The sequence below is a fragment of the Lissotriton helveticus genome, chromosome 11, assembly GCF_964261635.1.
Source record: "Lissotriton helveticus chromosome 11, aLisHel1.1, whole genome shotgun sequence".
Lineage (NCBI taxonomy): Eukaryota > Metazoa > Chordata > Amphibia > Caudata > Salamandridae > Lissotriton > Lissotriton helveticus.
Window position 1 is genome coordinate 72,412,141 of NC_136072.1, and position 24,093 is coordinate 72,436,233.

Here is a 24,093-nt window from a genome sequence, read left to right on the forward strand (position 1 = left end):
TCCGGTACATGGTGGTCTTTATGGAACCTGCTTCCAATCTGATCGTTAGGTCAAGGAATGCGATTTCCTGGGGTGAGGATGTCATGGTGAAGTGTAGGTGAGGGTTAAGTGTGTTGACCCAAACCAAGAAATCTTCATGTGAGGTCGGTGGACCGCTCCATAGGATAAGGATGTCATCTATGAAGCGTTTCCACATCCTGATGTTATCGCGGAAGGGATTAGACTCATGATGTATATGAGTATCTTCAAGGCAGAGGTTGGGGCAGAGGGCGAGGGCGAAAAAGAGGCAACACAGCAGAGAAAAGGGTCCAATGGGAGGATACACGCCCCCAAGGGATGGACACGAGGAGCACGAGTCGGTCAGGGCAACAGTGAGTTTGGTGGTTAATCTATCAGATCATCACCTAACACAAAGAGAGGAGGAAGTCCTACAAAAGGGCTTGGGCTTCGTCCCCACACCCAGGATCGATCAGTTCCAACAAACTAAGGAACTTAAGGCGTTCTTCAGGAAAATAAGGTTGAAAGCCTTCTTTGAAGGGAAACCCATTGAACCCACTGAAGATTCCGGACTCCATAATCCCTCAACCTTTACACCTCACAATGGTATGGTCCCCAACGAAGTGTTGACGTTTGAACAGGCAGTACTGAAAGACATCAATAGGCTTGACCGCCTGACACCACATTCTAACATCTCCAAGAACGAATTGACTATACTGAAATCATTGGCTAATGATTCCTCTATTACAATCAAACAGGCAGACAAAGGGGGAGCCACAGTTTTGATGAACACTGTGGATTACGAGTTGGAATGCAACAGACAGCTCAGTGACCAGAGATATTACACTCCAATCACTGATAACCCAACCGCGCGATTACAGACCAAGATCACAAGCCTGGTATCCGGTGCTGAATGTGATCAGTGGATCAGTAAAAAAGAGGCAGAATTTCTCATGAAAAAGGACCCCAGGGTACCATACTTTTACATCCTGCCTAAGATCCATAAAGCCACTAGACCAGTACCAGGGAGGCCTATTGTCTCTGGGATTGACTCTGTGCTAGAGCCCTTGTCTCAGTTCTGCGACCACTTCTTGCAACCCCTGGTGAAAAGCATCCCCTCCTACATTCAGGACACTACAGATGTGCTTAGATTACTGGATACAGTCCAGGACATAGGAGAGATTGACCTCCTAATTACCTTAGACGTCGAAGCACTCTATACAAATATCCCCCAGAGGGCGACTCTTGAGGTAATTGAGGAAAGACTTGGGCAAGAACTGTGGAGCTCCAACACTCCCCAGACCTTCATCATGGAGTGCGCCACACTAGCCCTTACGGAAAACTACTTTGAATACAGAGGCAAATTCTACCATCAGACCCAGGGGACTTCTATGGGCAGTACCTTCGCCCCCTCGGTAGCCTGTCTGTACATGGCCAAATTTGAAGATACTCATATACATCATGAGTCTAATCCCTTCCGCGATAACATCAGGATGTGGAAACGCTTCATAGATGACATCCTTATCCTATGGAGCGGTCCACCGACCTCACATGAAGATTTCTTGGTTTGGGTCAACACACTTAACCCTCACCTACACTTCACCATGACATCCTCACCCCAGGAAATCGCTTTCCTTGACCTAACGATCAGATTGGAAGCAGGTTCCATAAAGACCACCATGTACCGGAAACCTACAGATCGTAACAGCCTCCTGCACTATACGAGTCACCACCCCAGAGCCCTACGTACCAATCTGCCCTTTGGCCAATTCTTACGAATTAGGCGCAATTGTAGCGCTGTGGCTGATTACAAGAAGGAATCTGCTCTTCTTTCGAGGAACCTCCTCGACAGGGGTTACCCCAAGGGTGATGTTCTCAAGGCAAGGAAACGTGCCAGAAATAATAATCGAGAAGCCCTGCTGGAACGACAGGAGAGAGCCCCTGTTGAAAACCAACCGATCACCTGTGTGACTACCTTTACCTCCCTGTCCAATAAAATCAGGAACACGATTAAACATCATTGGGGCGTACTCAACACAGGTGACATGACCTTAGAGGAACCCAGATTTGCTTTCAAGAGGTCACAAAACCTAAAAGATATCTTGATTAGCACCAGACCTAAACCAACGAGGAAAGCAACCCAACTAACTTTATGGCACTTACCCCCTGTGGTGGGCCACTACCCATGTGGCATGTGTGGGGTCTGTAGATACACCCTGACTCTCAAAACTATACTACTCTCCGAAACCTTCAAATGGGAGCTCAGGCAACACACAAATTGTAATACATCTCACTGCATATACTTGTTAATATGCCCGTGCAACCTGCAGTACATAGGGATGACAACCCGCCCTATCAAGACTCGAATCACAGAACATCGCAGCAATTTCCGCTGCAGAAAGACCCACACCAAAATGTGCAAACATTATGTGGAAGCAAACCATGATGAGAATTCCATGAAGTGGGTAGTTCTGGAGTCCAGTCCCAACTGCCCTACTAAAGTGCTCTTCAATAAAGAACAGAGATGGGTGCATCGGTTGTCATCGGACCAACAGGGGCTCAATGAAGACATCCCCTGGCATTCATTATAGATTCCCACATTTTTAATATCTACTCATGAGACACAGTGACCGGATACATTCCCTAGCAACGAGAGTTGACAGTGACATTGACCTTTCACCACTTCCGGGTCACTCTCTTACCTGCAGGTACCTCCACTGACCCTAGGGCACTCACTTACATGGGCCCCCAACATAAGGAGACCTAGGTCCCACTACACGGACTGACCTGGGATTACCACTGATATGTTGTGACACAGGGAGGTCAGTCCTTGACACCATGGCGACCTGTGGGTGGCATTACCGTTCGCTACTGACATGTTGTGACACTGAGAGGTTAGTCCTTGACACCTTGGCGACCTGTGGGCGTCATTACCGTTTACTACTGACATGCTGTGACACAGAGAGTTTAGTTGTTGACACCATGGCGACCTGTGGGCGACATTACCGTTCACAATTAACCTGTACCTTGCAACACAGGCACCCAAAGGGACCCCTTACATCATGGCCGTCACCCGCAATTAGACACTAGCTTTGTTCACAACTACGTGTACCTCATAACTATCTAATCTATTTATCGCCTATTCTTCTAACCCTTTGGTTTCAAACATTATGCAAACGTCCAATTAACTGAGGTAATCCACGCTCTTTTCACCGCTTTTTACATGGGGCGTTAAGCCAGGGCAACAGCTGCTCTGCAGTGTTTACACCAGCTTAAGATGGCCGCCACGCACTCGGCTCTGCACACGTGACCTTGGACAGGGGGCGGCTACCCAACGCGTCACGCTGGACGCCCGGCGTTGTTGAAATGACCCGCGCCGCCGAGCTCAAACATCTACTCGAGCTCGGCGGGGATGGGTAGGTCACAACGCCCGGACGCAGAAGACTCCAGGTGAGTGCTTTTAGCGCTTGACAAATGGTGAGCGATCAGCGCCATTACAGGTTTTTCTGGCCTCATTCAGTCCACCCACATTTAAGACAGGGACTCGCTTTTCATTACCGCGTTTTCTCCTACCCCTTCTCTAGCCATACCTCGAGGGCTTAGCTCTGCAGTTCAGCCCTGCCGAACACTCATGTGGCCTCTAATATATGATCACTAGGTGAGTAGGAGCTTCTACATATGCGAGTTTTTTACCCATGCCTGTTTAAATGTTTTATGTAGATCACAGGGAGAGTGCTACTATGCCTACTAAGTTACCAAGTGGTGTTACACATAAGACCTGCCTAATACCTGACATTCTACAGGCAGGCATTGATATTAAGACTGCTGCATTTTTTAACACTGCATCCTTAACACTGTATTTTTACATTGTTGTTTTAAACTATCACCCTCACTATCCACGGTCCTTTTCACAGTTCTAGTTATTGTGTGTGCACTTCACTTTGACTTTGCACGCTCAATACACTTGGCATGCGGTGGATGTGTAAAATAACGTTCAATACCACCAGCATGTTAGTAGATTTTCTTCCTGGCAATATTGTGACCTACTTTTTTGTTTAACTACTGTTTCCTTATCCTTTCTATAGGCATAGGAGGATCCACTAAAGGTAACAATACAACACGTATGATACTAGCATGTTGTTGTCTTCACTTTGGTCCTGAAGAATCGCGGTTAATATACCATTAGCGAGAAACATGTTGACCACATGCACAGCTAGTTTCTACTAGGGGTCACACAACATAATAGGCTGACACCTAGGCAACTAGCTTCACCTTTTAATTGTAGCCAGGGGACCCCCAGAATAAAGTCCATTCCGGTACCCCTTGTTACATTTTAGCCGCCTTATCATAGGAATACACTACCCTGCCCACATACCCCCACTTCACCAAAAGGCAGTTGGAAAAAGATCTCCGCCAAAGAGCCCCTCTCTGAGGTGTGCCCGTCGGGGATTGCACCGCCTCCCCGACGAGGAGCAACCGCCGATGATGAAGCATGACACTCCTCGGGGTGTGTGAGGCAAATACATCCAACATAATGGATGCCCCAGGGTATCATTTAATTCCCCTTCTTGGTCACGCCAGCTAACTATTTCCCTCCCTCCTTTTCCTTATGGAACAGTGCAGCAACCCCATTTTTTGATTTGCTTCTCTAGTACTCAGTACGGACACTAAGCTGCTACTGGACCTTCCACCATCTTGAGTGGTTAATAGTGTCCTCTCGCCTCCCCCCCTTTTTTGAAACCCACAGTAGAAAAAGTGACAGGGCTCTGGGCACGTCTGCTAAACCAAAGCAAACAGTAATAAGAACAGGGTGAAGGTCAACTATATTTACACACAAATACACCGAAACATGTTGGGTTTTGTTTGCATGCCCTGTGCCTCCCCCTAGCTCTTGCGCAAAGTTCTACTACTGCGATTCGCTGGGTCACATAATGGACAGAACTAGAAAACAAGATGGTTGGGGGAGAGTGGGGCCTGTGATCCCTACGGATTCCCCTCACTTCACCATGGTGGGCATTGTACTCTCTCCTCCATGTGACATGAACTATTAGCAACGCCCCCGTCCACTGTTTAAAGGGACAGTAACATACTTGCAACTTTACTGATTTAGGGGGAAGATTACAGCATTACAACTAAACTACAGCCTACAGATTTCTCAAGCATCACCCTACTGCAGGGATCTTCAAACTGGAAGGCGGGGCTCCCTAGGGGGGCCTTGACTGATCCCAGGGGGGCACCAGATTGTGGTCAAAAGAAGCATCATGTTGATAGCAGTGCTTTGTCTTAGACTGGAAAACAATGATCAGCAGTCAGTAACTCTGTAATGGGCCATTTTTAGAAGGTTAAACATAACTAATGTGTAACTAAGTCTAGACATACTTAAACATTGCAAATTAAATAGAGGCGCAGCATGAAAAAAATTGAAGACCACTGCCCTACTGCTTTTGCGAGTGTTGCTTATTGAACTTGCTAAAAGTTAAAACCCAACTTCTTGAGCAGGAAAAGAATTGCCAGCAAGACACTGTAAGCCACGTGAAATTCTGAAATGCATCCTGGGGTTACTAGCTGATGCCACTGTCTCCCTAATAGTTTGCCCATTCCAGTCCAATCTATCAAAGCCTCTCTTTCCAGTCCTGTGCTGTCTTGCGACAATCTAATGCATTCTGGGTGTTGTAGTTTCGTTTTTCTTCTATGTACTAAAGTAGGAGACTACAACTGATGTTAATTATTTATTAAGTTAAAATCTAGGAATGTAAACAGTGTCTCGTGACATGGAGTAGCTGCCCACCCGAACGGCACAGGGATGCTTAATGATGAGGAGACGTGCCATAGAGCGTGCCGCTGGCCACTGTGCAAAAAAGTCCCTCTTTTATGACATGGAATTTATGTAAAGTACTGTCATCTGGGCCAGATGCCACAGGACTCTTGCCTCTGATCATACCGTCCAAGATTATCTCCAGGGAAGACTTCATTGTACGAATTAAGAGGAAACTTGAACCCCTCGCCTCTTTTTTGGAGATAGGTTGTTGGCAAAAATGTGGCGTGGCTGCCTGATTCCTTGGTTTCTTCTTAGGCTGTGCCGGGTACCTCTCGGCCGGACTAGGGGTATTGTCAACTCAGAGATTGTTGTGTGTGTGGTGGAGGGAGGGAGGGGGGGGTTAATATAGCGCGAACATGATCCGAAGATTTTGGAGCGCTTTACACGAAAACCAGTTACGTTACGCAAGGACACATTCATTGCTTGGGTGCATAGATAGATTATGTGATTTGCCCAGAATCACAGGATGGTGAGAACCTGGTTCCACAGCTCCAAAGACGCCAGCTCTGGCCGTTAAGCTACATCCTTTACTTGCACAAAGTACGTGCACGTCGGACTGGCTTTAATTTCTGGCACTTGCCCTGTGAGCGTGTGTCCCTCTCAGCTAAGCCTGTCCCGGGCCTCTGGTCACTCCCACCAGCCCCGGAGGCGGACAGGATTTATCTGGAAGATGGACTGTCCCGGATCCCACGTTCTCGACCAAATTGCACGCGCCTCGGCGCCTCGGCCGCGGGTCAGCAGCCGAGCAGGAAGCCGAGCTGCGCTTAATGTTTATTTTGTGGGGGAGCTGGTTTGCAGTGTGCGCTGACGGTCATTTGTCTCTCTCTTTTTCTTTCTCCCTCTCCCGCCGTCCCGCTCTCTGATGCGGGGCCCCCGCAGCCCGCCGGCAGGACCACCCCCGCCTCCCGAGGACGCCCCAAGACCCGCAGCATCCATGGAAGACCGGTGGCACCAGCAGGGCACGCGATGGCAACATGACGGGGCGTGCGTCGCGGCGACCGTGTTATGGAGTTAAACCGTGAGTTACTTATTTCTTGCTATTTCCACTATATATATCGGTATGCGGGGGCCAGGCGCGTGGTTCCCGGGGGCCAGGCACGTGGTCGCCTCTCGCGGCAGTCCCGGCGCTGCTGTGTGAGGTAGCGTGCTGTTTGTGGCACATAAAGGGCACATATACGCGCAAAGTTGTTTAGGAACCCCAAAGTACAGAAACAAGAAAACAAGGGTGGTAAATGAAACGAGGTTTGAGGAAGTGATAATGGCTAGGTGCCAACCAGGAGACATGAGTTCCAATATGAGTTCATTTTAATTGATCAGCTGTGTGATCTTGGTCAGGTCATCAGGTCGTGTTCTGGCTGTAGGTCTTGTGTTTTTTCTTCAGATGCTTCTAGATTCAAATTGTGTACAGACCAGCATATTCAGATGGCACTGCATGGTTAGGTTTCAGGGCGCTGGGACGTGTTTGAACCCTGTCTGCCTTGTTTCGCCCAGAGCTCTCTGGGCCCCATTCACAGAATTAACTTAAGACAAAATCCTAAACTTACTACTTTTGGTATTCACAGAAGTTAGGATTTTGTCTTAAGACAAACTTAAGACAGACTTAAGACAGACTTAACCCCTTGACCGCGGCGCTGGGGGGGAGGGAGGGTTGCGCTGCGCCGCCAAGCTTGTGACGGAACCACTCCGTCACTAGCCACGGGTGGGCTGTGCTTATGACGGATTGGTTCCGTCACGGCTCCGCCCACTCACTGATTCGCCCGCACAGGCGGGGAATCAGTGCCGCAGAGCGGCCGCGGCATGACGGAACCACTCCGTCATGAGCACACGCCACCTGTGGCTCGTGACGGAGTGGTTCCGTCACAAGCATGGATGGGGTTAAGACAGACTTAAGTTAGGATTGTGTCTTAAATTTGTCTTAAATCTGTTTTAAGTCTGTGTTAAGTCTGTCTTAAGTCTGTCTTAAGATAAACTTAAGACAAAATCCTAACTTCTGTGAATACCAAAAGTAGTAAGTTTAGGATTCTGTCTTAAGTTAGTTCTGTGAATCGGCCCCTCTCTCTCTGGTACCTCTAGAACTGACAGAGCATGAAAGAATGCTCTTTCTGCTGTGATGGACAGGTTACCCAGGAAGCAACAGCCCCACTTACCCGCATTACACACAGTTGAATCACTGCTCACACAGTAATCCGGAACACTAAGGGGTTTGTTTTATAGTTTGGTGGGTGTGGTACACACACCACAAATGGGGGGATGTCCCATTTGCACTTTTTAGAGCGTATACTTTTGTATACAGACAAAATTGGGCTGTGGATACATTTGGCAATTTTTGGAAGAAGTCTCAAATCTGCCAGACTCTTAATAACCCCTTAACTCATTATAAATCAGGGACAAATAAAAGCACAAAGGGGTATTATGGCGAAAGAAATGTGAACACTGTGGTGCAAGAAATTCCACCGGATGTAACCCCTCCGGATGGAGCCTCTCCTTCCGAAATGGATGGATTTTCCATTATCAGCCAACTCAGAATCATGCCACCTACCTTTGATTTAAGTTTAATTTGGACACCACCAGGTCATGTCCTGTAAATAGAAAGTCTAAGGTAGGCTTAGAGAGGTCCTGTGTAAGGATATTGACTTTTTTAGAGGTCTATAAAGCTTCTTTGTGTATGTGTCATCCCAGAGGTGGGTCCTGACCTTTCCTTAACAGTTTTAAATATAAGTATCTATGGCCCAACTAAATCTGGTGCCTGAGGATTTGGGTGGATGGTGTGGTGGCCAGTAGTGGCTGGCCTCTGGTGCCCCATTTCCAGGGAAGGGTAAGTTTTGAAAGGTGTCCTTGTGTGAGCCAATGACCAGTGGCTCAGTATTAGAAATTTGAAGTGGGTTGCCCTTTCCCTCTACATATGTTTCGTGGGATGTGTTTTATCAGATTTTCATGAGAATAGTGGGGAAAATTCACCAGATAGCATCGGTACCTCCTGTTGATGCTGGAGAAGGTAATTGCAGCCAAGGGCACGGAAAGGGGTTCGTCGGCTGGGTTTTTGTCATTGGTTGTGGGCCGAATGGGGATGGAGAGAGTGGATGCCGGTTGCCGAAGCAGGATTTTTCTGCATCTCTTCGGCCCAAGTGGCCAAAATTGTTTGTAGTGGTCGCAGGTTATGCTTCAGTGGAACAGGGAGTGGGGAAGCAGTGCAGCCAAGCAGATGTATATTTCAGGTGAAGATTACTCAGTACCAGAACATCCACCTTAGTGGAACCCGTGGGGACGTGGTCATCCCATGAGACAACCATGCATGGGTTAGAAGGTGGAGTCTAGGGCTTTTGACTGAGTCTGATGTTCATCCATTATTGACTTTCTGTCCAGAGGGAGCAGGGTGTTCCTGGGTTCTTTGTAGGCAATAGTGACTTTTGGAAGAATTGTAGATAGAGAAAAGGGAGATCCTGGCTGGAGTGTGAGCACGGGCCAGATAGTCGTTACTGGAGAGAGACAAGATGAAAAGGAGCTAAAAAGTTGAAGCTGGAGATTGGACATGATGAACGTATGGCTCCTGGCATTCTGTGACGGGCGCGGAGTGAGGGTGTCCACAAGCATCACTGCCACATCTGATTGTGGAGGATGGCATGTTGCACTGCAGCGGCTGGAGGCCTCATCTCGCATCAGGAGGACTTCTGGCCTGACCAGAAGAGGGCACGTGGTTTCATGTGGGAAAACAGAGACAGGCTCGTAATAGGGGCAGAGGTGGAACGCAAAAATTGTGTTACTTGTTTTAAGAAGTAGGTCGAGTCCAAAATGTCCTCGGACTTTGCTCTGCATCTCGGATAGGTTGTAGGATGCTGCAGCAGACAACGATGGAAGAAGCAGGGTGACAGCTGGCAGCTCAGTGCCCAGCAACACTGGGCATGGAGAAGATTTAGGGTGATCCTATAAAGAAAGGACAGAGGTGTTGAGTTAGGCTTGTCTCTCTTCAACTGAAAGCTAATTACAGTGATGCACCGACATCACCTACCGTGGCCACGACTCGCCATGCCTTCGACGTAGCACCAGCACCCATGCTACTTAGGCTTGAGTAAGAATAGCAAGCATGGCAAGGGAAAGTCATGCCCAGTGAAGGTCACACCAAGTGAAAGTCATGCCCAGTGAAAGTCATGCCCAGTGAAAGTCATGCCAAGTGAAAGTCATGCCCAGTGAAAGTCATGTCAAGTGATGGTCATGCAAAGTGAAAGTCATGCCAAGTCAAGGTCTTGCCAAGTCAAGGTCATGCCAAGTGAAAGTCATGCCAAGTGAAGGTCAAGTCAAGTGAAAGTCATGTCAAGTGAAAGTCATGTCAAGTGAAGGTCATGCCAATTGAAAGTCATGCCAAGTCAAGGTCATACCCAGTAAAAGTCATGTCCGGTGAAAGTGATGCCAAGTGAAGGTCATTCCAAGTGAAGTTCTTGCCAAGTGAAAGTCATGCCAAGTGAAGGTCATGGCAAATGAAGGTTATGGCAAGTAAAAGTCATGTCAAGTGAAGGTCATGCCCAGTGAAAGTCATGCCAAGTGAAGGTCATGGCAAGTGAAGGTCATGCCAAGTGAAAGTCATGCCAAGTGAAAGTCATGCTAAGTGAAGTTCATGCCAAGTGAAAGTCATACCCAGTGAAAGTCATGTAATGTGAAGATCATGGCAAATGAAGGTTATGGCAAGTAAAAGTCATGTCAAGAGAAGGTCATGCCCAGTGAAAGTCATGCCAAGTGAAGGTCATGGCAAGTGAAGGTCATGCCAAGTGAAAGTCATGCCCAGTGAAAGTCATGCCAAGTGAATGTCATGCCCAGTGAATGTCATGCCCAGTGAAAGTCATGTCAAGTGATGGTCATGCAAAGTGAAAGTCATGCCAAGTCAAGGTCTTGCCAAGTCATGGTCATGCCAAGTGAAAGTCATGCCAAGTGAAGGTCAAGTCAAGTGAAAGTCATGTCAAGTGAAGGTCATGCCAAGTGAAGGTCATGCCAAGTGAAAGTCATGCCAAGTCAAGGTCATACCCAGTAAAAGTCATGTCCGGTGAAAGTGATGCCAAGTGAAGGTCTTCAGAAAACTTCAGGCAAATGTTGGAAGTCACCATTCTTTTTTTTATTTTTGGAGGGTAAAGCAGTGGCCTTAAGTACTTGATACACTTGATAATTGCACACAGACTCCTGCGTTTTACTTCCTAGTGATATCTTTATATCATTCATTTTTTCCTCATGTTCTGTCTTTTTAAAAGCCTGATTTCCAACACACACCCCAGGCACAATTAGGTCTATATACTGAACCTAAAGTTTCAGATGTTCCTACTGATAATAAAACATATGCTTTCTATGGTGCTTTGAAGCTCTTCTGAGTTGGGCTCACACTAAGGTAGATGCCTCATATAAAATAGTTACAACTTTGTGGTCACCAACACACTTACAAATACATAGACACATGTGAATTAGCCTACAAAGTGAGATCACTGCCATTACAGTGGCAGTGATGGTCTGTTTCACCCCCCCCCCCCCCACCAGTCTTTTAAATAAAGATTTTACCATTCTTGGAGATTTTAATTTTTATCTGGCGGACTTAAACAATAAAGAGAAGACCATGTTATTAGACACTTTAGGGGCGGCTGGATTGGTTCAATTGGTAATTCCACCCACCCATGTGGCTGGTCATACTTTGGATGGAATTTTTTCATCTGCTAATGAACTAAGGATTACAGATGTTGTCCCTCTATCATGGTCTGATCATTCACTTATTAGACTTAGTCTTCCTAGTAGTAAGATTGCACAGGTTGGCAGTTTGAAGCCACCTGCTACCTCTTGTAAAGCATGGAGTAAAGTGGACATTAAAGTCCTTCACACCGAATTGGAAGGTTCCTACCCGCAACTTCCAGATAATGGGAACGCTGCAGTCACAAACTATACGAACTGGATTTCTGAGGCGGTCAGTGTTGCGGTTCCTATTAAAAAACTATCCAGTAACAGGACCACTCCGTCGGCACCTTGGTTTTCTGAGCTGCTCCGCAAGGAAAAACAGCCCTGTCGACGGGTGGAACGACAATGGCGATTGAACTATCTTGACTCAGATAAACAAGCGTATAAGATGGCATTAACAAATTATAAAAAACTTCTGGTTGCAGAAAAGAGTAATTATTTTAGTAAACAGATTGAATCAGCAAGGTATTCCTCTAAAGAACTTTTTGCTGTTATCAATAAGCTTACAGTACCTAAGGCATCGGGTAGGATGGGGAACCAACAATACTCTAATGATATGGCAGCTACATTCAAATCTAAAGTTTTGGATATTTTTAACGCTTTTAATGATGATTCAGTCCCAACATTGTGCATCCCTCTATAAGAGCATGACGTAGATTTAAATAAGAGTAGTCTGCTTAACTTTCCCCCCGTTTCTTCTGAATTAGTGAGCAATTATTTAAAGAAAGCTAAGGCAGGTTCTCCATTGGATCCTTGCCCACCAGTCTTTCTTAAAGATTTTACAGACCTGGTAAGCCCGGTGCTTGCGGAAATTTTTAATATGATGTTCTCCTCTGGCATTTTTTCCATCAGCTGGAAGGAGACGTCCATTCTCCCCTTGCTAAAAATCCCACTTTAGATGCCACTAATACTCTTAATTACCGACCTATTGCCCGCTTACCCTTACCAGCAAAAATTGTGGACAAAATTATGAATATTCAATTGACACATTTTATCAATGAAAATGAACTGTTGAATCACTCCCAGTTCGGTTTCTGCAAGGAACATAGTACAGAAACAGTGCTTATTAAGGCCACGGAGGAACTCAGAGCGGTTATGGGTGGAGGGGATACAGCTGCATTGGTGCTCCTCGATCTATCTGCCGCATTTGACATGGTGGATCATACTCTCTTGCAAAATCGGTTAAAACATCTGGGAGTTGATGGAACGGCCTTGGCCCTTCCGTCATCCTTCCTAAAAGAGAGGAGATCTACGGTGTCTCTTGACGGTTTCAACTCCGAGCCTTACTACTTACCTTGTGGAGTACCACAGGGCAGTTCGTTGAGTCCTTCTTTGTTCAATATCTATGTCTCTGAACTGGCCCCCCAGATTAGAAAATTTGGCTTTAGGCTGACGTCATATGCTGATGACACCCAGATTGTGGTAGCTGCTCTTAAACATCAGAGCTCTCCTACTCTGCAGTTTCAAAACTGCACGATTGCGATTAACAACTGGATGAACAGGCATTGCCTCAAACTTAACTCCGATAAAACAGAAGTCTTAATATTCGGCAATTTGCAGCCTACCTGGAGCAATCTGTGGTGGCCAGCTGAGATGGGTGCACCTCCTAAACCTATGGTCAAAGCAAAAAACTTAGGGTTGTTGATCGACAACAGACTCACTTTCTGTCAACAAACCAATGCCATTGTGTCAGCTTCTTACTTTCTTATAAAAAAAATAAGAAAGATTCTCCCATATATCCCGGTGGAATCTCAAAAAACAGTAGTCACGGCACTTGTGCAATCTAAATTGGACTACTGTAATGGGCTTTACCTAAATACCCAGAAGCAATGTCTTAGAAAGCTACAAGTAATTCAAAATTCTGCGGCGCGTTTGTTGCTGAATCTCCCACGGCATAAACCAATCTCGAATGAAATCCACAGGCTGCACTGGCTTCCAGTGGCTCAGCGTGTTAAGTTTAAAGCATTGTGTCTGGCCTATAAAGCCTTGGCGCATACAGGTCCTGCTTTTCTCCAGAAACTCTTTCTCTGGTATCAGCCAACCAGACAGCTCTGCTCGATGGGGGCAAGACTGTTGTCGGTACCCAGAATTCGGACCTCTCATTGGGGTGGCCGTGGTTTTCACTACAGCACATCGAGATTGTGGAATTCTCTTCCACTAGAGATCAGGAGTGCCAATTCACTTGTCGGTTTCAGGCGAGACCTAAAAACATGGCTGTTCCAGGGCTAGGCGCAAAGCAGGCTACCTGTGTCCTCAGTGCCAAGACACCGTTAGGTATTCATGCACTCTTATAAATCTCAATAACATTAATAAGGGTCAGATGTAGGTGGCCAAATACCGATCGCTAATGCTGAAAATCGCAGAATTTCCGCGTTTGGAATCGGTAGTTGGCTGAGAGCAATGTAGGTGAGTTTAAACGTACTAGCAAAATAAGGAATCGCAAAATTGTGATTCCTTATTTTGCTCTTGCATTTAAGGAATCCGAAATTGCGATTCCTTAAATACAATGTAAGTAGCACAAAAGAAAGTGCACTTTAGCCTTAAGGAATCGCTAATTACCACGAACTTCAAGTTGGTGGTAATTAGCGATTTCCTTTAAAAAAGCACTTTTTTTTTTTTAATGTGCCATGTGGCACACATTCATGCCCTTAGGGCATATATGTGTGCCACATGGGCACACATGCACATTTCAGGGCTGCTACAGGGTGTCCTCTTGACACCCTGGCACCCTTGAAATAGCTCCTGCTATTTGCGATTCTTTAATACCGAATTGCAAATAGTGAATATCTTCCCATTCATTCCTATGGGCCTCCTAGCCCATAGGAATGAATAGTTAGGTATTCCTTATTAACGAATCTCAATTTGCGATTCGTTATTAAGGAATATTAAGGAATCGCTAATATTTTAGCGATTCCTACCTACCTTCAATATTGCGAGTCTTTAATAGCGAATCGGTAAAATTCGCTATTTAAGGACTCGCAAATTTGATTTTACCTACATCTGGCCCTTAGACATTTAGGGCCAGAAGTAGGTAAAATCCTCTTATCCATCAGTCAAGGAGAGTAGCAGACGCTTTCTGCACACTGAAAAAAAGGTGGGACATCAAAAATATGAACAATGCCTCAGCACTTACATATTACGTCAAGTCACAACTTTAATGTTTTACTTAGAGGGACAGAAACAGAATTTACACATCTAAATTCCACATCCGGAATTACAGCATCAGATTTTACAATCATAAAGTTCACTTAAGAATAGAAATAATGTGTCAAAGTGGCTGCTTCTGCAAAGTTAGTATTAGGGTGAGGACAGTGGTATTTCAAATAAAGATGCCTTTGCAAATGGTGAACTCCACCAAGTTTGTGATAATGTTCTAGGCAGGACCACTAGAGTTATGCGAATCTGCAGCTGTGGAATTTTTCACACAATTATGGATTTGCCACACAATCCATCGTCTGTTGCACAATATGCACATTTTAACAAAAAAAATATTTAGTTTCCATCTCAAACGGATCAAATGTTATTGGAAAAACAGCAGCAAGTGTTGGTGGGCAATGCAGGGCCCGTTGAAAAGGTTGGCTGGTCATCCTTCAAAAGCTTATTGCTGTATTTTGGATTTAAAGTGGTACTATGAAAGCTTTGCTAAGGAGTATTAAAATGTATACAAATGACAAAGGGCCCGATTCACAGAACTAACTTAAGACAAAATCCTAAACGTACTACTATTTTGGTATTCACAGGAGGCACTTACTGATTGATGAGTAAGTGCCTTCTGTGAATACCAAAATGAGTAACTTACTCAATTTGAGTAACTTACTCATTTTGGTATTCACGGAAGGCACTTACTCATTGATGAGTAAGTGCCTTCTGTGAATACCAAAATGAGTAACTTACTCAATTTGAGTAACTTAGTCATTTTGGTATTCACAGAAGGCACTTACTCATCAATGAGTAAGTGCCTTCTGTGAATACCAAAATGAGTAACTTACTCAATTTGAGTAACTTACTCATTTTGGTATTCACAGAAGGCACTTACTCATCGATGAGTAAGTGCCTTCTGTGAATACCAAAATGAGTAACTTACTCAATTTGAGTAACTTACTCATTTTGGTATTCACGGAAGGCACTTACTCATTGATGAGTAAGTGCCTTCTGTGAATACCAAAATGAGTAACTTACTCATTTTGAGTAACTTACTCATTTTGGTATTCACGGAAGGCACTTACTGATTGATGAGTAAGTGCCTTCTGTGAATACCAAAATGAGTAAGTTACTCAATTTGAGTAACTTACTCATTTTGGTATACACAGAAAGCACTTACTCATTGATGAGTAAGTGCCTTCTGTGAATACCAAACTGGTAGTAAGTTTAGGATTTTGTCTTAAGTTAGTTCTGTGAATTGGGTCCAAAATAATTAAGTAATACTATTACAAAATGTGCAGCATTACACCACATAATTTGCCTTTTCTTGCCGCATATTTTATTCAACCCTGAGGCATAATTTGGTCCTCTCCTTCAGTGTCCCTGAGTAGTTTCCCCAATAGTAGCCTGTGCCAGTGTACTCCTGTAAAAGGCAGGAGTAAAAGTCACTTACTCCGTTCTGGGTGGAAAGGTTTGGAAAACCATGATAATTAACTCGTGGGCATGTATCTGAGCCTAACCACACCGAGACAGACAATTATTTCCCAGTGAATGAATGAAATGATTGATTACGCACTGTATAGCGCATGACTATCCGAAGGCATCTCGGCGCTTGTACGAATACCGCCGAGGAACACTTCCTGGCCTTTCCCTGTGAGGAGCCCACTCCTGGGCACCCCCAAGATGAAGTCAGGCATCCTCAGCGTTGTTGGGGCCGTTGTAGAGATTAAGCAAGCTATTGCCCAGAGGTGCAGAGTGGGACTCATGATTAGAATAGGCATCGAAGCGAGAATTATCACGTCCGAGGAAATTGAGCCCGAGACCCGCTAAGGCAGGAATTGAACCCTGGTCCCAGCCATGCACCTGGGTCTGCCGCTCTAACCATTGAGCCACGTTCCCATAGAAGTGTACATTTGTGCAATATTTATGCACTAATATTCTACTTGATTTACCATACTTAAATTTTGCGTAATTAAATGCTCCCGGCTACGTTCTGAGTTTCATAAAAAGTTGGAAACTGTGGGAGTAAACATACAGAATTCGATTTACGACTTTTCTACGAGGTCTTCGTAAATCGGTCGCTCTTAGAAGGTCGTGCGAGCAGCACAGGAGGCTTTGGCACAGAGCACCAATCACATCCTGCCTTACTTTGCTGCTTGCTCAGTTTTTCGAACTGCTGGGAATGGGGTTCTAATGACACCCCCTCCCCCCCACCTTTCTAGACTGACTCCGTCTGCAGCTGTGGCCTCTTCCTTTTCCCTTCTGTTGATGGGCGAGAGAATAGGCTGATTACATTAATGTGTTAGCTCATTTCCAGTAACTGGCTGCTAACTAGCGTCTGGGGCCCCCAGTCTTAATTTCCTTCCAGGACAATATCAGGAAAGTCTTGGCTTGAACATGTCCTGTAGGACGCCGTCCTGCCCTCTAGAGGATGTCCGAGTCTCAAGGTCAAAAAATAGGTCAAGGACCTTATAATCATGGGTTGTGCAAAGATTTTTCTTGCAATCATTCTGAATAAAAAAGATCACCATTGCAGCTTTTGCAAACACTCAGAGCTAATGCCAACCAGAGAGATATATCTGTGCAAGAACATAGGACTAGATGTAGGTAAATCATTTTTACCGATTCTGAAGTACCGAATTTTACCGATTCGGTATTTTAGAATCGGTAAATCTGATGTAGGTACATTTTCTGTATTTTTTACAGAATCGGTAAGATTCGGTAATTACCAAGTCGGTATTTACCGATTCGGTAATTGCCATTCATTCCTATGGGCCTCCAGGCCCATAGGAATGAATGGCAATTACCGAATCGGTAATTACTGATTCGGTAAATACTGAATAATTCACTTTGACACCCTGTTGCACCCCTGATTAGGGCTTGTGTGCCATGGGGCACACATACATGCCCTAAGGGCATGTATGTGTGACACATGGCACAGGTGTACATGCACAGATTTGCATATACACAGGTATTCGTTATTTTCCACCAACTAATAGTTGGTGGTAAATAACGAATCCTTAAAGCCCTGTGACAATGTTTACAGTGCCACCTACATCTTAAAATACAGATTCGGTCATTTTACCGAATCGGTAAATTTACCGATTCAGTAAATTTACTGATTCTTTAAAATTACCGATTCGGTAAAATTACCGAATCTGTATTACAAGATGCCCTACATCTCGGTATCCAAATACCGGTCGGTAACGGCCGAAAATTGGTATTTTCGGTCGGTAACGGCCGAAAATTGGTATTTTCGGCCGTTAGCGACCGGTATTTGGATACCTACATCTGGCCCATAGTTACACCCTGAGGCACAATGAATTGTTTCAAGTGCCTTTCAGAAGGATGAGCCATTACCCAATGAGGGGCACATGAAAGGTGAGTTGTAGTGTGCCTTTCTACCTTTTCAAGAGTGCATAAAATATCCATTTGTCGGGAATGCCTACCCACTGCTGTGTGCTGCTATTTACAATTCTTTGAAGTTCACATAAATCACCAATGGAGATGCCTCAGTAGACTCCACTGTGCCCCTCCTCTATAATTGCTGAATTTCCCCCTTTTAAATCTCCACTGTTATTACCAGACAGAAGTTTCCATGCTTCATGCCCAACGGGCGTTCCATCTTAAAATAATTTTATGACGTAACCTACTCAGTTCTTCGATGTTATCATTAAACACTGTAGGAAACAGTTTTTTTCCCCAGTTTGTCGTTTTTCAACGCTTTATGTACAATCATCAATTGGAGCCTGTGCCCAGTTGTAAGAATAATGCAAAAGTCTGCCTGATTAATCCATCCTAGGCCTGGGCGGTAAATTCCGTTCCGCTCGCGGAATTTGCGGAATTTGGGTAATTTCGCGTTACGCGGAGAACGCAAAATTGCCCAAAATTCTGCATTCCGCGGCTTCGCGAAATGTTTTGCTTGTTTGCGTTCTCAAAATGCGTGTTCATGAGATATTTCTCCCCGAGCACGCAAACAGCGATTGCGAACAGTAAAAAAGGATTGCGAACAAGCAATTCCGCGTGTTTGCAGAATTTTTGCATGTTCGCGGAGATTTTTTACCGTTTCGCAGAGATTTGTGTAACGCGATTACGCAAATTCCGCCCACCCCTAATCCATCCTTTAATTTTTAAAACAAATAACTTACCCCTACTCCTCCTCCCTGCGCTCTACTTTGACATTGTGTCTGAAATGGGTGAGCAACCCAATAAACCCTTGCGGGCTTGGGCAAGATATGTATTCAAAAAAATGTGCCAGCAAGGGATTTTGTTTGAACAATTTAAATTAAAGCCACAGTGAGAGGTGAATGAATCAATTACCTACACTGATATCAATTGGTGGCTGTTTAAACAGCAACAGCAACAGCTGTTTACACATTGCTGTTGCCCTGATGCTGCAAACGCGAGTCGTGCCGGTTTATAGCATTGCCCAAATCGTGTAAATATCATTCGCACCTCCTGGAATCAAATCGGCAGTTGACATTTGGATCACTAATAACTAGATTGAAACACCATCAACACAAGTGCCTGAATACAGTTTAAAGGCCTGGATTCAACTACACTGTAGCATCCTGTCAAATTAACTTCGACCAGTATCACTGACCGCTAGGCAGTGTATTTTGCATTTTTTCTTTAGGGTCATCGCCTTTAATGCTTATAATGAAGTCCTGAGGATGGTCTTATGAAATTGTTCCCAAAGACCGAAACGTCGACTACAAAGTCTAATTCTGCCTGATTTTCATTTATCATCATTGATTTTCATTTATCTTGTTGATTTGAAATCATTGCTTTAATATCATTTAGCAGTTTTGACTTTCTTGGAGATTTATGGTAGGAGTATATAGGATGCTCCTCTTCCATCCCAAATGCATTTTCAAGTACCCTTTTTATTGATTGTAAAGAAAATAATAACTTTTTGACTAAAAACCCTGGTTTTTGTGTTTATTCATATTGTTAGTGTGGTAACAATATTCACTTTTGTTCTAATTGCAATTCAAAAACTCAGCCACCAATTGATATCAGTGTAGGTAATTGATTCATTCACCTCTCACTGTGGCTTTAATTTAAATTGTTCAAACAAAATCCCTTGCTGGCACATTTTTTTGAATACTACTTTGACATTGGCATATTCTACAAAGTCATACCAGTTCCTTGTACACCACAGCAATCAAATCCTATATTTATACTGATGCAATCTTTTCCAACACCCCTTTTTCCACTATAGTCTAATAAAGTCTAACAGCCTACTGTTCACAAAGCTGGAACATTTGTTTCATTGCACATATACACATGGATGTCAATTCATCACTGTGGCAGGGGTAGAAAAAGTGACATCACATGCCATTTGACACCTGCTTGATGCCACAGAAATTGACATCATACTAACTTTGACCTGGTGATGTCACCTGCCCTTTAACCTACCAGGCGATGTTACAGAAAGTGACATCGTAGGGCATTTGACCTGATGACATCCCAGGAAGTGACATCACTTGACATTTGGACACCATGAAATTAAAGGAAGCGGCATTGCATGACCTTTGGCTTGGTGCTATAACAGGAAGTGATGCATCTATTTTTTGGTTACTCACATCACACACAGAGGCTGGGAAGATTCTACAGATACAAAAGAAATATCCTATAAACAGACATACTTCAAATCCTATTTAAAATGCAGCTACATACATTGTTTCAGGTAAAGTTCAGATATACAATTAAGATAATGTAGCATTGATTAAAAACCTATCAAATAGTGTGCAACAATGGAAAATACGCTAGTCAAATTGAAATCAGCCATAATCTTTATATCAAATAATGTATAAAATGGGAAAGTTGATGGGCCTGTAATGTTCAAAACACGTACACTTTATCATTTGTTTTAGAAACTAAGAGTACCATGTAATTGAATCTCGGTCTTGGAAGATGGATAACTCTGCTATTTAATGCAGGTCAAATTATCCCAGCAACCTTCCTTTCCATTACATGGTAAATATACTTCTAAACCTGTGGAGCCATTGAACATTTCCAGGTTTACTGTCACTAATTTCGTCTACAGAAACGTCCACATCGCCAGTACGGTACTTGTGTTGATTAGTAACATGCACCTTCTTCATCAGCATGCCTTACCTGCAACAAACATCTTCTCTAACAGCCAGAATGCCCAAAGGCATGAATGCTTGCTTTACAAATGCAGATGTCACATTCCATATTTACAAATTACTCCATCAATCACTGCTCCAAAAGCAAAACTTTCCACATTTTCAAAATCCATTACACACACATACAGAGACAACAAATCATATGTGTGTAAACCAGTGTATAGAAAATGTTACGTAAGGCAAAGGAGACTACAAGGTGTAGGATTCACATGTCATCCGTACTGGTTGGCATATTTTAAGAGTGCTTGGTCTGGTGAAACACAAACTTACAATTTAAAACATAACACAGTGGTTAGGGTTCACCTTAGTGATAAGAATATATTTCTACCCAAAGAAACCTTTCTTAGCAACATCAGGATAGTGAGACTGGGAAAAAACATAACTTTCTAACCTGTATCATGCAACTTGCATGCAGCTCTTAGATGTCAGTTTATAGCTCACTGAACTAGATTATGAATGTCAATTATGAACTGCACAGTAACAACAAAATCTCTGTGACAAAAGCATTAACCCATTGAGCTATCCAGATAAAATATTGTTCTTTGATATGCATGGTACACTTTCTTTGCAACAGGCATAATAACCCTCTGCACTACCTTAGATACGTGAAAACTGCCACTAAGCAAAATTTCCATCTCTCTCTCTCCAGCAGGTACATTAATAAATCACCAGAGTTAACTTGACACTTTTATTGTTGCCTGAAAACTGCTGAATATACAGGAACTTTACACTGCTTTTAAAACTACTGCACTTCTACAAATCCAGCCACACTAACAAAACCTGCCCCCAACCCTCTCTGCCTCCCAGGGAAAAGCCGCCCGTCGCTAGATTCCCAGTACCACCATTCCAGCCTTGGTGGTGTTCAAAAGAGACAATGTCTTGTTGGGGAGTCCACCAGCACTGACCTGCGGACACATGCTGTGGCTACACAGATGCAGTGTTCAACAAAAAACATTGCCAATTAATGTGGTATTCACATTACCTAAACAATGGCTAGACCGTTAGAAGGGTTGAACCTAAATTGTGTGCTCTTTAACAATAATTTCTGACGTTTTTCAGGACATTTGAAAATCTTGTGTCAACTCCAAAAACAGATAATCTTATCTAATTTTTAGGTCTCGCACTGCGAACCGGATCGCGAACGCGATCCGTCGCTGCGAGACTTATTGTGATCATTTCATCTTTCAAGGGCTCAAGGGGAACAGACAGCGGACAAGCAATGTGAACGCGCAGCTCCTTGACTGGGATTAGGTCGCGCGCGTCAACTAAACAGCATGTCAGTTTCAGTTTTTACACGCGACCCTCTACAGTTTGTGCCTCATGCACTTCTCGCATACACACACACACAGCCACAGCTTTTCGCACTAGCACGCACACACACACACGAGCACACACACAGAGAGACACACGAGCGCACATGCACGCAGACACACACACACACACGAGCACACATACCGCCCACCTGCCGCCGCCCCCACCCGCCCAGGGGTGAGATTTCCCCCCCTCTTTCCTCACACTCACCGGAGAGGTCGGCGCGGGCCCCGCCGAGCAGCAGGAGGCAGGCGGTGAGCAGCAGCGGCGGCTCCATGGCGCTCGGTCCGTCCGTCTTTCTGACTGACTGCTTCTAATTCAACGTTTATTTTCCCCCTCTAATGTCCGTCCTTATTCTAGGCCTCCGAGGCGTCGTAAAGGCCGGAGCGGGAGCACGCGCTCGCAGCCCCGGGGCGCGGAGTTTGGTTAATGGAACAGACGTCGCCGTCGGCAGCGGGTGACCTTTGAACCCCCCCCCCCCTCCTCCCGGAGCCTGGCAGACGCCGCCGTCCTCGCGCTAACTAAAATGGAGGAAATGAGGCCTGTGTGCTGCGGGTCTCGGGAGCTGGCCTGACATCTATCTACTTGTGGTAGCTGGCCTGACATCTATCTGCTTCTGGTGAGTTGAGCGCCGAAAATGCCGTCAGATGTTGGATTATTGTGATTGGCAGTATTCCTTTTGCGAATTTAAGACTACGAAATCGTATACTTCTGAGTAAAGTTGAGGGGGAGCCTGCATAAACGCCAACATTTTAGAACAAGAAAATAGGAGATTTTGGAGGGGGAAAAACAGCAGGCAATGGCGATTTCCCCATTCACTTAGGGGAGGATGGTGTTAGCAGCGGCTGACGGGTTGATGAATTCTTTGAGGATTTTCAAGAGTTCTTCCGCCAGAGTTGGTGCAGGATTCCAGTCTGAATACGAGGGCCGCGTAAGCCCACAGACAATTTTTCTCAGAGAAATCTTGATTTAAAAAGAATAAGAGGAAAAAGCTTTTCGAACTCTAAAAGTAGATGGCTTCTACATGTTTTTTGCTCGAACCAAAGGTATTGGAGCACTTTATATGAGCACAAGTTACATTATACAAGAACACATTAATTTTTTGATTTTTAGGCATGGGGAGATTAAATGAGCTGCCTAGAATTTCACAGGCTGTTGAGCTGGTGCCGATTCGAACCTGGTTCCCCAGTTACAAAGTCCGTAGCTCTGGCTGTTATGCTAATTTCAGACTTTTATCAAATTCTAAAGTAGTTCGCAATCACAGGAGTACTCCTAGAAATGTTTCTATTCTAGACATACATCTAGGTGTAACATACATGCCAACGTATTAAAATTGGAAAGTGGGAGATTTTGAGAAAATAAATTGGGTGAATGTGTTTTCTCAATTGACATATTGAATCAGAGGCAATTGTAGCAGGAGACAGGAAACAAAGCCATTTATGTATTTCAAAATCGAGTGTCTTGCCTATATTGAGTCTGTTGAGATGTATGGTGGACCATAGTGCAAGAGGAAATGTGACACATGCATGTGTACATATAACCTTTTTAATGCCCCTTCCAGGGTGGATCGGAGGATTTGTTTTTCCATTTCATAAAACCCATTCCTCCGTATACCCAAATAATATGAGGATGCTCCAGTATCTTGATAGGAGTAAATTTGTAAATATTTTCTGGGCAGGAAATTACCTGCAAGGAATATCGCACAAACATTTGAATTTGTGTTTATCTACTTTCCAGGTAGGAGTGCCCAGGAATGCCTACCACACAGTCCCAACTTTGAATCTGTAATTGCAACAATTCCACCTTGCTGGCAGAATTTCTGTGCTAGTAAATGTCATTCATGAAGATGTTTTATGCATGTCAGCTGAATTTAAGGGCACAAACAACTTTGAAAATTGGGCCCAGAATAAGAAGTAAGCTCTGTTTACACTTGAACCGTGTGAAAATGAACATTCAAACAGTGGCGGT

The 24,093-nt window shown here is 44.4% G+C and overlaps 1 protein-coding gene across 1 annotated transcript in view; it reads left to right on the plus strand.

The window, feature by feature from the left end:
* THPO (thrombopoietin) overlaps positions 1 to 24,093 on the plus strand; it is a 274,091-nt gene that overhangs the window by 183,329 nt on the left and 66,669 nt on the right. Inside the window, exon 4 of the mRNA XM_078667860.1 lies at positions 6,695 to 6,833. Coding sequence (XP_078523986.1) covers positions 6,821 to 6,833 — 13 coding nt within the window. The 5' untranslated portion in view covers positions 6,695 to 6,820. The remainder of the gene's footprint in view (positions 1 to 6,694; positions 6,834 to 24,093) is intronic.